The sequence below is a fragment of the Mirounga leonina genome, unplaced genomic scaffold (assembly GCF_011800145.1).
Source record: "Mirounga leonina isolate KUSES-001 unplaced genomic scaffold, KU_Mleo_1.0 Mir_165, whole genome shotgun sequence".
In the NCBI taxonomy this organism is placed as follows: Eukaryota; Metazoa; Chordata; class Mammalia; order Carnivora; family Phocidae; genus Mirounga; species Mirounga leonina.
The window spans coordinates 62794018-62809137 of NW_023270415.1; the positions used below are offsets into that span (position 1 = coordinate 62794018).

The 15120-nt window shown below is 39.8% G+C and overlaps 1 protein-coding gene across 12 annotated transcripts in view; it reads right to left on the reverse strand.

The window, feature by feature from the left end:
• The window catches only part of TAF2 (TATA-box binding protein associated factor 2), a 234666-nt gene that overhangs the window by 68755 nt on the left and 150791 nt on the right, over positions 1 to 15120 (reverse strand). For 9 of the 12 annotated variants that reach the window (XM_035011822.1, XM_035011821.1, XM_035011820.1 and 6 more), the window contains exon 28: positions 8745 to 8847. In XM_035011822.1, coding sequence (XP_034867713.1) covers positions 8745 to 8847 — 103 coding nt within the window. Of the gene's footprint in view, positions 1 to 8744; positions 8848 to 9058; positions 9309 to 15120 lie in introns of those variants that run through there. The other 3 variants (XM_035011824.1, XM_035011825.1, XM_035011826.1) reach the window with 3 other exon arrangements.

A 15120-nucleotide genomic window follows, 5' to 3' on the forward strand; every position in this document is an offset into this window, starting at 1 on the left:
GTTCTTCCTAATTAAACTTGAAGATTCAATGCAACCACAATAAAAATATAAAGAGGAGTTTTTTAAACTGGAGAGGATATTAAAAGTTTATAAGAAATGAATATATGAAATGAAAAACACTGGAAAGAAGAGTAATTTGGTGAAGACTAGATAGTAAAGTATATTCTGAAGTTAAATAATTAAAACAGTTTGTACCAGGAAATAAGTAGATCAGTGCTGAGGGTGGGGATGGGAAATAGAGCCAAATATATGAGAATTTATTTATAATGAAAGCAATTGGAGAAAGAAAGAAGGATTAATTAGGAGGTGAAAGAAGGATTAATTAGTAAGTAGTGCTAGAATAACCGGCTGACTAGAAAAAAATTAAGCTGTATCCTCATTCTAGCTTACAAAATAATTAATTTCTAATGAATGGAAAGTGTAAGCAGTGTCCTACCTGTTGCTAGGAATGAAATTTTTTGTAAAATAGAACACAATTTGGAAATGCATATGAATCTTTCACCCCAAAATTCCATTACTAGAAATTCACTTCTCGTGTATATTTGCCAAACTTTGTCAAGATATATGCACAACACCATATCCATAAGTGGAATATTGCCCCAGCCCTTACAAAGAATGAGTCAGATCTGCGTAGGCTGATATGGAAAGGTCTACAAAATATATAAACATGTTTTTTTAAAGAGCAAAGTGACAGAACAGTATGATAGTATTAAATATTATACATTGTATTTTGTGTCAAAAATAGAGGGAAAGAGAGCAATGAGGATATAAATAAATATAAAATTAAAAGCAGAGCCAGAGAAGGGAGGGGCGGCAGAGGCATTGAGAAAACATACAAGTGTCAATAACCTCCCTCCCCCCCCAAGAAACTCTTTACAGGAATTATATTTGAGCAAAATGACTGAGAAAGAGAGAAGCAGAGGGATTTTTTTAACCTTTCTGTAGTTTGAAACTTCTACAATTTTATAAATGTCTTTTGCTTGTTCGCTTTCTTCTATCTCCATCCCTGTGTGTATATATCCTGAACATATATATATATCCCTGTGTGTATATATGTATAAAGTATGTATTATATAATAGATATTATGTATAAATAGCTTAACAAATTTTATTGATGACATGCTATGTATAATCTTATTTCCTTATTTATGTTTATGAATTTTTCAGTTTTTTACAATTAGCACACATTACCTTTAAAAACAAGCAAACATAAGAAGCAGGCAGAGAACAGAAGTTAAATAACATTTCCAGGTTCACTGAAGCCATTTATCTGAACATCCCGTTCATCCCTCAGTCCCTTGTCCTTTTAAAAGTCAGAGTCACCCAATCCTAGCCTTTATGGCATCAGATCAGTTCAAGTAAAGCAAACAGATTCATTAGACCATGAGATGTGAAATGCTTGCGCATGGTTGATTCTGGGATGTTGAAATACGTACAAACCGCACCAGCTCAGTTTAGGAAATAATGTCAAGTTTCCAATGCAGTGCCTTACATCTGGTTCAAAAACCACATTTTTCTATTGACTTTGGCCAACCTATCAACAGTGCATGCTGGGCCATAAGACACGGTAGGAGGAGGGGGGTGTTGAGATGCGCAAAAAGTAAAAATAGAGAAAGCTCTATAGTAAAAACAAAGATAAGAAAAACACTTATAATTGAATTATTCCTTTTTTTAAGGGTACCGCTTAGCCAGAATCAGTAGCCATCTAATAAATTCTGAGGATAATTCATTCCCATGAGCTGCATACATAAATATGCTCAGCTATGCTTATCGCTGAGATAATGCTAAGAGGTCCAAAGGCACATTGTTCACAGTTGACTTGTCCTGTCTTCTCTTCTTTATGGTGTCCAGCCTGCATTCGAAATATTCCTCCAATCATGCTCTTTGCTTTTCCTTCATCACAATCTCTTCCCTATTTCTCTCTTTACTTTTAAAACATCTGTGTGGAATTTCAGCCATTTTAAACCTTTCTCCATCCATGCTGGTCATGTGATTTTTACTATATTCTTACAGCCTTGATTATTCTCTGACTGTATCCCCCACTTTGTTTTTGAAAAATAATTGAATCTCACTCAATAGCTTTCACCCGAATGATAATCTTCTTTGCCAAACCTTAAATGGAAGACAGCTTTGTTAAGCAAGAGTTGCTCTTACATTCATCATGCAAACACACAGATCATAAAAAGTGTTGGACTCGATGTTTACCAACAGCTTGCAAGTAAGAATAAATTCTGGGGCCAGTATGGACTAGGGACACATATGCCAAATTCACTCTTGGCTGGCTTGGACTCAGCTGACAATGGCAGCAAGAGAAATGGGAAGATGAATTGATCCATGTAGTTCTTCCAATCCAATAATCTCAAGAATTTGAACTTCTGCACCTCTTTTAATCAAATCAGGTGATAGAGTCACATTCACTTTGCCTTTCCAGGGCGCATCCCACCCCCGCCATCTTCCATAACAAGCTCTAATCCCCATGCTTTTCTAGCTCTGCAATCATCCTCCACATTTGGCTTTTTCATTCCATGCCCATGTCTCATGTCCTTCCCCCCACACCAGCCTAAGGACAGATTTGAGGTCTTCACTTTTTACTGGAAAATTTTAACCTGGTTCCATGGTTAAATATACAAAGATTCTCTGACTTAGTATACGTCTAAATTCTAAAATCTGTAAAGCTTTCCTTTACCTGACCTAAATCAAGTTCTATAGTTTATTGAACGGTGTGATGAAAACTGCAGGATCAGTGGATTTGTGGTGTCTCATAATTACTGAGACTTCCATAAAAGCTCAGAACCAACAAGGAAGACAAAAGACAAAAACAAACACCTTGAAAGGATCAAGACAAAAATGTGTGATAAGATGGAGGTTTAGAATTTCATACGAGACATTTGCCAATACTTTTATGAGATTCAAATTCTATTGCTGCCTTCTTAATTACATATTTAAATAATGTTATTTCGCTTAAAGATGCAACTCAGTTCCAGAATGTTAAAAAATAACTCTTATAGTGTATACAGACACATTTTCTTATAATAGGGACTTCAAATTTTAAAACATATATATATGTACATATACGATATGCATAAAAAACTGCTATACATTCCTTATTTTTTACAGAAGCATTTCATGATTTAAAAACCACCAACATAAAAACATGATTTATTACACTCAAATTCATAATTCTGATAGAAACAAGTGAAATTATTTTCACTTAGTTAAGTAAAATCTTATTTCTAAAACATCCCATCGGGGCGCCTGGGTAACTAAGTCATTCGAACATCTGACTCTTGATTTCAACTCAGGTCATGATCTCGGGGTCGTGAGATCGAGCCCCACATTGGGCTCCATGCTCAGCACAGAGTCTGCTTGAGATTCCCTCTCTCCCTCTTCCCTCTGCCCCTCCCCTCCAACCACTCTTCAAATAAATACATAAATAAAATCTTTCTAAAAAGATAAAAAATAAAACATTCCATCTTACCATACATACACAGAGGCGGTGTCATAGAATTCTGGTGCCATTTATATGGGGAAAAACTACCAATAATTTAATAGACCATTGGAAAGAACATAATTCATGACAAGAATTGTGACCTACTCGTGAGTTCATCCCGGACCCCCAATCCTGTTTTCCTCTAAACCCCTCTGCAAAATGGAAATTTTCTGATTTGGATGATGACTGGCGAGGGAAGCAGTATTTAAGTTTGAAAACCTTTAGTTTCCTAAAGCTGGGAGACTCTTTCTTCTAAGCTTTGCATGGTGATCCTGTGTCCAGGATTTGAGAGATGGCACCCTGTCTGTTCCTCCCGTTCTCTGTGGTCCTCAGCCCGAGTGCTTCCTGAAAGTGAGAGGAAAGGCTTGCAATGGGCTGTGGGCTGTGGTTATGCCGCCTCCTGTTGAAGAACACTGACACAGAACTGGTTTTCCTCTGTCTGCCTGCCATGTCTAAAGCAAAACCACAGGGAAAGGAGGCGGTCAACATGGACGACATTCAAGATGCTGACCAACTCTAGCATTTAATGCTGTCTTATGCCTCTTCTGGAGTATATGATTCATCCTTTATGGTCATACTTTCTTGTACCGCAGTGGCCATGTGTTCTCGATACCATTGACCTCAGCCCATAGTGAGCAGCACTTACATACTGGCCTCCATGTTAGCCTCTCTGCTTCCTAAAGACATTAGTTCCCATAAATACCCACTACGGTGGCATCCATTCTCTCCTCCTTGTCAGATTCTGGACCAGCTTTTATGGACAACTTTTTCAGTAAATAGGTCTACCTGGGAAGTTTTCAGGCACCTGCACTTTTAAGCATTTATAAACACAACGTTCTCATGTAGAAAGATCTTGTAAACTAGAAGAAAACAGTTTTCTATGCAACGTAAATAAAATAGATCAAAAACTTTAGTTTGACTTTTAAACCCCTCAAGTAGCATTTATGATGGTAGTCAGTAGAGTATGTCTGAATGGTTTGCAAATCTGCCCCCAAACAATGAAACACTGTCATCAAAATCACAGGTATTGGCAACTTGAAAAAGTAAAAATTTAGACCCTGGTCTTGGAACATAAGTGCAGATAAATTAAATGTATCATCATATATTTAACACTTCATATTCTCAACAACCCTAATACGGCATTTTGTTCTCGAAAACCTTTTCCGATAAAGAGGCAACATTATTCCCGTTTTTCTGGTTGGAAAATCAGAACCCTCAGGCTAATCTGAGCTAGCAAGGGCCTGGCTAAAATTTTAGACCATCTGAATACAACTATAGCACTGTTTTTGTTCACAAAGGATTTTTCCAAATTCTGCACACAGGCTATGAGTTTGATGAAGACATGATTTGGAAAGGTTTTTTGGTTCAAGAATCTATGTGAATAACTATTGAGGACTGAGATTTCTGGTCACGCAGACAAGATAGAGGATTCTGTATAGTTTTAAGATAAATGAAAAACCCCTACTCCAGAGCTCCATTTAACAAAGCCCTGAAAGACCTGTGCCCTCCTTAGACTCTTCTTCAGACAGTTTTATTCCATTTACTTCAAACACCCTATGACTCAAGGCACCTGGGTGACTCAGTTGGTTAAGCAACTGACTCTTGATTTTGGCTCAGGTCATGATCTCAGTGTTGTGAGATCGAATCCCATGTCGGGCTCCATCCTGGGCATGGAGCCTGCTTCATATTCTCTCTCTCCCTCTCCCTCTCTCCCTCCCCTCCTTGTCTCTCTCTCTCAATAAATGAACAAACACCCCTGACTCTACATTATATTTAACATCAAGTCCCATCAAGTCATGAGAAAGTTTTCCTTCCAGAATCATGGCTGTTGTATTTGTCAGCTTTACAGTTTCCTACATGCTACTTTGCCATCATCAAGACAGTTTTTCATTGTAGAATGAGATTCCAAACTTTATCAGATGAACACAAACCTTCCCGTTCCTCTTAACCATTGTTGTTTTCTCTGCAATTCACAAAGACTCACTTTACTCATAAAGCTGTGAGAGATCCTCCCCCTTTTACATTTACCCATGAATTTCATTGACATCTACACACTTTTAAACTTCGGAGCCACTAAAAATGATGACGAGTTGGTTGGGGCTTTCGAGTCTCTATTAGCCAGTTTATTCACAAGCTCACAAACTTCCCTGTGTCTTCCAAGTATTAAGTCGCTTATATTTCAGAGGATATCCCATTTCCATCTGGAGACTGGAAGGGAATCTATCACAAACTTCAGTAAAATTACCTCCACTCTCACACCACAACCATACACATACGCACAAGTACGTGAGTGCATGTGCACACACCTCTATACACATAAATTCTCTTGCAATCTTAAAGGTAAATCAAGCTGGCTACACCAGATGTATGAACAAAGATGTCAAACTGATGTGCACTTATTATTTACATTTTCTTTGAAAATGTATTCTAGCCATCCCATGCACCCGATTGCCCATTATATTTACCCAATAGAATTATAATTAGCTCTGCTCATTTCATATCTCCTAATAAATCCATAGATCTCTTATCATCTGGTAGAAGAAACCCTCTTTTACCAGTACTTCCGATAGATCACTAGGTCCTAACAATAAATCCAGCCAACAAGTGTGCTAGTTAGTTAATTATAACAGTCTGTTTGCACTGCCACAGCCTTGAGACTAACACCCCAGTCCATAGTACAGCAGTGAGGGTCTGCCCTGTGTGTAGAACATTCTCACCTATTGCTGAGGACTCTGAGAAACTACATTTGCTAAGCAAGGAAGTGCATGCTTTGGAATGGGAGATCTTGCTCTGGTCAGTCTGAAGCTAGCTGGCCATATATTAATACCCTTTGTGTTCCATTTGGTCAAACAGTGTTGAAGCACTGAGCTTCTCAGGATTTCTTTGGAACATGAAAGCACTGCTGAAAATAGGCATGGTTGCCTTTCCTTTTTAGTATCTTGTCCTAATACATATATAAAAGTTTGCCCAATGCTTTCTGATGTGAAAGCCTTTCTTACAGAATAACCAACCACATGCATTATTTGAGGGAGGCGCTTTCCAGGCACATATAACATTTAAAAAGACGAACATGCTTAAACTCTCTGCACTATGCTCTCATCCAGTTTCCAAAGTATATCTCTGGTCTATATTCAGGAGAAAACAACCATTAGTGCCTAAAAAGCTGGTAAACTACAACAACAGAAAAATTAAAAATAAAAAGTGTTCAGGCACACCAAAATCCTAAAACTCAGACTTAAATGGCATTGTATCCCAACTAAGCTTCAAAGAGGTAGAATTTCCACTAAAAAATTATTTTAGAAGATACCATAAAGGCCTAAAATAATCAATGATTTAATTAAATAATTCAAGAAGCAAATATTCTGTACTACATTTAAGATCACTCAGATGTATACATTATAATATAGATTATATTATTTTTACAGAAGTAACATAGACTCAATAGTTCTTAGAGCTGTTTCTTATAATGTATGGAGATAATTATACACAAAACACATTTAAGGATTAATAAATCTGTTCTATACTTTTCAAGTTCTCCAGTAGAGCGCACACAAATTCAAGAGTCAATGAAACAGAACGGATGGAATCAAGAGCTTTTTTTTTTTTAATCCAGAAAGAAACTTAGAAATCATCCAGGCCTGCTCTCATTATACAGCTAAGGACACAGACGTCACAAGTGACTTGCCCAAGGCCACATGGCAAATTCTATGGATCCAGGTCATCAGTCCAGAACCTTCATGTTTTCCAAAAAGAGCCAACTTTGAAAATAATGAGTGACTTGATCTTACACATTCATTAAGAAAACACCTTGTCCTCTCAGTTTTGGCTGAAGTAATATAGGACTATGAAACAGAAAAGAAGTTCCTTTTAGGATGCATTGGAAAGAACCAGCAGTGGGCTCTCAAGCTGCTAGTTTGCCCATATGAAGATACTAAGAATCCAATCCCCCTTCCCGTCTGTGCAGTTATAATCAGTGCTAATGGGTATTATACTTGTCTGGAACAAGAAAAAGAGGTCTTTGAAGACAGCATTTGTCACCAATAAAAACAGGATTCTCCAGCCCAGTGATCTCCTCTCCTCTCCCTCCCCAACAGAAGACAACTCATTTTGCCCATTTGGCTCACTGGGGGTGCAATTTTTATGATCTATTCTCTACTTTTCACCCCAACCACACCCCACGTTGACTCATTAAACTACTTCTAATATTATTCTTTCAACCTTCTGGCCTGACTCAAAAGCAACTTACTTGATGCAAGGAAGACCTAGTAGTCCATCAATATATGTATCCTGACTTGGTTAATAAAAGTTTGTGCTGGCTGAACAGAGACAGGTGACCATCTTTTAGATCAGTCAGGTCAAAAAATACAGAGAAATTCAAAATCTGCAGGAAAGCAGACAAACACGCTGAGATGTCAGAGAAAGTCAAGAAAATATTGCCCCCTAGAGTACCCATTACTTAATATGTAATTTTTATTTATAAAACCATCAGCAGCTCCAATTTCCAGGAAATTAACCAACTCATTACTTAAGACCTGGTCAGTTAAGCCCCCTCAGTCTGCACAAGGAGCTCCTTTATAAGAATTCCCACACTGCTGATGGCGTAGTGTATTGTAAAAGGAAACGCCTTCACTTTGGTTCTATTAGTTAAGTCAAGGTACACTATTAAAACTTACCTTTCCTTATGCCAAAAGAGAAAACTGGGTGCAAGTCAATCCTGTAAGCTCTTCAAAGCACCTCTTCTCTCTTATATTTTCCCTATTTTAGGTAACTCTTAATCTCATCTCATAGTCCTAAATGCTGAAGTTTCACAGAAAGACAGTTCACTGCTTTTTTCTGCCACTCCTTTTTTTTTTGGAGATCAGAAGTTTCTGGAGACAAATATTACATCCTATGTCACATGACAATAAATCAAATTCATGTCTCTCCAATATTAAACCAGCACCTGTTCCCACCACTTCTATCTTAGCCTGTCTGTTAACAAGAGTTTGAATTTTATCTTAACATTTATAAGTTCCAGAGTACCAAGATTGAAATAGCCTGTTAATCACAGAGCAAGCATACATGTTCTCGTAATTAAAACCACATTCTCTCACCTGAATTACACACAGAGCTATTTTTACTCCAAAGAAATCTAGGACTCAATTAGTTATACTGCAAGATTAGCTTAAAGATGCATTTCTTCAGGAGTTTATATTGATTATCCAGTGCATAATATTTTAAAAGGACTGAGTGCACGAACAGTCGCTACACTTACCTGTAGGAGGGCCTTCATCCCATCCTTCTGCCCTCTTAATTCGATTTGCTGTGAATCCTAAGCAGATATTGACTCCAACAGCAAAAGTGAACAGCGATATTACCTAAGGGAGTAAGGAGATCAAGGTGTCAGGCCAATTAGTCAAATGACATGAAGGCAATTCAGAGGACTTCAACATCAGCACCCCATCCTACAACTTCCAAAATGCACTGTAAAGTGCTGTCTTTGGTTTTAAAACAAAAAGAAAAATCCAAAATCAGGACCTGATTCTCCACATCAAGTCCTTCCCCCTGCGATGCCATCATCTATCCTACCTGATCGGGTCGGAACAGGCTTCTCCTGGCCATGGCAGAGGGTTCTTGGAAAGCCTCTTGCACTGTGTTCTCTCTTGCCTACACTGAATGCACTGCTTTTTGGGGCTCTGAGTTCAGTCTATTAACTACAAGTAATCCCACCTGGGAAGTTGACAGCCTCCTCTGATTTGTCCGGAGCTGGATTTCATCAGGATTGGTTCACAAATGGCAGCTCTGAGCCTAAGAGGCTTGAAACATCCCTCTGCTTCTCTCCACCCCCTTATCGGTCCCGCCCCTCTCTCTCTCTCTCTCTCTCTCTCTGTCTCTCTCTCTCTCTCACACACACACACACACACACACACACACACACACTTTCATGTGGTTTCCTCTGGTAACATGAGGGTTTCTTATGTTGCTGTGGCCAATAACAGTGCATGTTCATTTTCCTTCCCTCACAAAAACATGGTTTTAAAAAAGAAACCAAATGTATTTGATCTGATAAAAACAAAACAGAGCTGTAAAAGGGTTTCCACCAGCTTTAAGCTTTTAAGGTTTACAATGTAGTTATTCAATGTAGTCAACCTCACGACTTTATTTAAAAAAAACAAACAAAAAAAAAAACAAGGAAAGTTTTATAATTTATAAACGTAACAACTTACCCCTGTCTTTCCCATTTATTTATTTTTTCTGGCAGTTTAAATGACCCTGTCCCTACTGCCACATTCTCAGCTACTCCCAACTACTCAAATATTTCTCACGATAAAATCTCCCAAGATTGTAACTAACACAAGAGATAGCATTATTTTTCCTCGTGGTGTTGTTAGCCTTTAGAGAAGTAACTTTTATCAAAATACTGGGAATGCCAGCTAAGCAGCAGAGAGTCCTTCTGCCCTGTGCAGAAGGACAAAGTATCTTCAGCCTGTCTCTTCTTCCTGAAAAAAAAAACTGTCAGCTTGGTTTTTATTGGGGGGGGGAGGGGAGGGAGGACGGAAGGGGAGGGGCTGGATGGGGAAGCTTTATTAGTGATTGAATTTAGGAAGGAAATCTCAATGGCAGCAAGAAGTTAGCTTTAAAAACGGTTTCCCTGATTATTTTCCAGTTGCATGGTCCTCTAGCCCCCAAACGCTGTCCTTTAAGGCTGTTGTAAATGTTAAAAGTTCCTTTATGAAGCATTTGGCAACCAGGAGGCTTCTAAAAGAAATCAAGGTCTCTAAATCTGAAAGTTATTTAAATATTGTCTGCTTTTTGGATTCAAAGGAGGGAAGAAGGCTGGCCTTTGGTTTCCCTCGCGCCAGGCCCGGGGACCATCAATCTCGCGCTGAGCATCTGTGTGTCCATAAACAAATACAGCACTTACCATGCAACACATTACTAACGGGGCAGTGGCTGGGTTCAAATCAAACATGATAGCACAAACATGAAAGCACAAAGGCAAGACCTTGTTTACAGTGGATTGCACAGTAGGCCTGGGTTTCATTATATATTCTAGAATTCAGTAACAGCTAATTGAGAAAAAGAAAACACTGCCAAACTTTAAGTTGCCTTTCTAGAATCCCTTCAGTTTTGTACTCTTGCAAAGATGGCAGGCTTCTGGATTTTTCTACAAGAGTCACTTGCTTTAGTTTCTGTGCCATACTGAAATGATTTGGAGTTGGGTATTTAGCAAGGCTTATGAAAGATGTTAACCCCATGTAAGAGTCTTCTGCTCTTTGTGTTCAATTTCAAGATGCAGCCTTGCTTTTACAGCAGAAAACTGTACACCGAAAAGGAAAAGCTCAAGGTAAACCCGGGACTGCCTTGCATTGTATGCCAGTGGTGTTCCAAATGTTCCCCAAAACCCTGCTTCCGCTTCTCTCTAACCTCCCTGGCCCTTGCCAACTTTAGATTCTGTCTGACATTTGATTATAGAAACCCAGCTTGAGGATAATGAAGGCTCCCCTTGTGGAAAAAAAATAGACCCAGAAGCTGAACATCATCCATTAATTTTTTTTGACATGCAGCATAGCTGTGCAAGGAAAAAAGCCTTAAGTGTAATAGTCGATCCATAATTGGCTTCTGTACAGCACTTGTTATCAATTATCTAAGAGGATTGAGCTCAGGCATTATTTTCATCAACCATTCTGTCAAGGAGATTTGTCTTCAGGTCGTTGTGCACACGGAACTCATTAAAACACACATATTCACAAGAGCACATGTGCACACACACATGCATACACACACACACACACACACCATCTAACCATCATTAGACAGAATTTTACTAAAAGACATCGTGATGAATTAACTCTCAGGGGGATGATACCTTGGGCATCAAATCGACTACAAAATACAATTACCCTTCATTACCGAAAACTAAGAAAACGAAAAAAATCTGGAAATGCATACCATAGGTCTAGAAACTCAACTAAGTGACTGGAATGTGGTCCCCAACCTTCTGTAAACACAACCCAATTAAGAAAGTCTACCTGATCTGGAGTTTAAGATTTGGGAATAATGTCACCCATGGTTGGGTCAGTAAACAAGAAAGTGTAGGAAAAAGACTAAAATTAACTTCCAGAATGGTTTATTAATCCAGCCATATGTCAGAGAGAACACTGCCCCCTGGCAGAAAAAAAACCCCAGAACTATAACAAATCTTGGGACAGTCTCAGGCCTTAGTAATCATTCTGTGGTTCTCTAGCTTTATTGGGCATAAGAATCACCCCCGGAGCTTGTTTACAATGTGGATGCTTGCGATCTACTCCCCAAGATTTGGACTCAACAGGTCTAGGGGGCAGGGCGAAGAAACGAGGATTTTAGAGGCCAGACAAGAACTTCACAATAGGTTCTTCTGATGCAAGTAATGTAAGGAGCACATTGAGAGAAACAGAGCATTGGAATAAATTACTCTGAGTTAATTTATTTGTGTCCTGCATGTTGAATTGTTTGGTGTCATTCATAATGTAATTTTAATATATTACTAAGAGCAGTCACTATTAATTGGACATTAAAGTCAAGATCTCTTGATGACACACCATGGCTGTTCCTCCATGAGAATCATCTCCAAACTGTAAGCAGCAGAACAGTATTTTATTTACTTTGCTGGTGGTACAAAGCAGCAGTGTGTGTGTTGCCTGATTGCGATACAGTAGTTGCATTTATACTAACTAATGCACAGTCTATCTTTCATGAAATGGTTCTGTGAATCCTTGTTCCCAAGCCCTGATTAAGGTAAGAGGGCTTGAGGTTCGTAGTGAGATTTGAAAGATACATAATTGAAGGTTGTCATTCTTGCCTCCTGCTGTAACTACAAAATTTTCATGAACTGATTCAGACTTTATCTACATCCACTTTCTCGTGATGCAGAATTAACTGCCTAATGGTATCTTGACTCGACTTAACACTGTTCCCGGAATTCTTCTAAGACTTTCGTGTTAGGCAATTACTGACCACCTGATTTTTCAGCAGTGTCACTTAGCAGTAAATACAGCATATACACTAAGAAAGTAAGAAAAGAGAAGCCACGTGGATTCTCCCTATTTTAAAACTCTTTGAACTGAGTCTTGTTTTTTAAAATCTGCTGTGGTTGCCGGCTATTAGAAAATTCAGGAGAAAAACAGGACAGCAGTCTTTGCGAAAGGGGTTTACCAATCTAAATTGAGCAAAAAATTATGGTGGCTAATGGAGGAGCAAGCTGGCTCAGTTGCTCCCGCAAGTCAGGACTGCAGATGTGTATGAAGTAGACACCACTTAAGATTCTAAACCACAGATGCAAGGCTTTATGGGTAATCTATGGCCCCAGGAGGTTCTCTGGTGGAGAAATAGCATACATCTATTCAAATGCAAACAGGACTTGTGTTATTCGTTATTACACAATTGAAAGCTGAAATCAACACTGGCACATCTTTCAATTTGCTACAATTATATAGCAAATCTCTATGCATGACATTAATTCCCAGTGGAATCTAAGTATACGCCCCCCCAGAAGAACATTCTCTATCCTCTAAGAACAGTCATTCATTGGACAAATATTCATTAGCTCCCACTGTGTGCCAAGCACTGTTCTGGGCACTAGTATTATATGGGGAGCTGAACCAAGCACAGCCCCCTGCCCTCCATAGCAATCAAATAGACACAGAAATAAAAGTAAAATTGTAATGGGCTAAGTGTAGAAATGTAGAGGTAAATGTTGCTGTGAGAACTTACGATTTTGGACTGATCTCGTCAAGAGGGTCATGGAAGACTTTGTGGAGTATGAGTGGAGCTGAGATGTGCAGGGTAGGTGGGAGTAACGAGGTAAGAGAGAAGATTCTAGACAGAGCGAACAGGATGTGCAAAGTTCTGTGTAGGGTGGAGGCTCAGCACACCCATGATATGGAAAGACAGCTGGTCTGACTAGAGTAGCAAGAGCAAAAGTGAGAATGGTGTGCAATGAGCCGAGGGATCAGAGGGGCCAGCTCAGGTGGGACTTCCTCTGTCATGTGGGGTGCTATTGTCTTTGCCCTACAAGCGATGGAAAGCCTTAAAAGGGCTTATGCAGGTGAAAGTTTACTCAGATTTTGAAGGACGAATCTTTGTACAGTGTGGACAGGAAGTGGAGGGAGTCAAGAACAGATATGGTAAATCAGCTGGGAGATGATGGAGTAATCGAGGCGGAAGCTAGTGACCCCGGCACCAAGCAGGCCATGGTGGTGGAGAGCGAGAACACTGGGAGAGTCAGGGGAAAGACCCATTAATGAACTGGGTACAAGGATCGAGGGGCAGGAGGGTGTAAAGTGTGACTCCCGAGCTAATGAATTTGGAATTGGATTGTGATGACCAAATACATAGAGTACTCAGTAAAGTCACCCCTTCAGTTTTAAATGGATTATAAAACAGAGGTGGAGATATGTACCCACTTGCTAACACTCCAGAATTAGTTCAAATTAAGGGATATGGCTAATAGCTTTAACACATTTGTCAGTAGTTTTAAAAATCACCGAAGCCAGTTGCTTTAAAGTAACCTTGGGATTTAAATACTGAAAATACACGTACTCATAATTGAGGTTTAAAAGGAATTGCTGCCAGGAAATAAGTCTGCTTTGTTGCTAACTCTAGCTTAATAATACAACATTTTAAAACATAAAAGTCAGTTTGTCTACTTCTTTTCAGCTACTCTGAGAGCTGCACGCTCAATTTCCAGGCGCGTGGACGAAGGACATAACAGTTGGGCAAGAGGGCTCCCCCGCGTGTGCAAGAGCTCGTGCGAGTTTTCACGGGTGCGTCTGCTCTGTACGGAGCTCTTTGTAATGCACAGCACGGATGGGTGGGTATGTGACTGCAGAAAAGACGTCCACCACGGAGCTGAAGGCTCATCCTTCACCTTCCCGTCTCTCACCCTGGCAGGCTGCGAAGCTACTGGCCATTCCACTCGCAGATGAAGAAATGGAAGCTCCAAGAGTAAGTGACATCTTCAAGCCAGGTCTCAGAACCAGATCTCCGAAGCCAGCTTTGTCCCCTTCTCACTCTAGCATGACATCCCTCTGTTACACCACACGAGGGCCTCCACTCGACACGTGCAGAACGCAGCCACCCAGACAACCAGCTCACCTTCCAACTTCACTCCTCATGAAAACCTGCTGCAATCCTTCCGTCTCTTGTTCCTTAACAGACACCATGTCTGTAGGGTCTAGTTATTGATTCCAGCTATTACCATCCTTTCTCAGAGCTGGCTGAGCGTTACTAATATCTAAATTGTCTTCCAATGTGAATATTTTAGATTCTCCCCTCATCTTCATTCTTTGGGACATGCATGGGCAGTTTGTCTCACAACGGCTCTAGCTGTTTGCACCCTCTGCCCCCTTCAAACACCTTTTCTTTGAGACCTCTCTCTCTTTTTTTTTTATAAGGTTTATTTATTTATTTGAGAGAGAGAGCTCGAGGAGAAGGAACAGAGGGAGAGGGAGAGAGAGAATCTCAAGCAGACTCCATGCTGAGGGCAGATTCCAAGGCAGGGTCTCAATCTCAAGACCCTGAGATCACCAAGTGAGCTGAAACCAAGAGTCTGCCACTTAATGGGCTGTGCCACCCAGGACCCCTGAGGCCTCTCAATTCACTCCCATTCA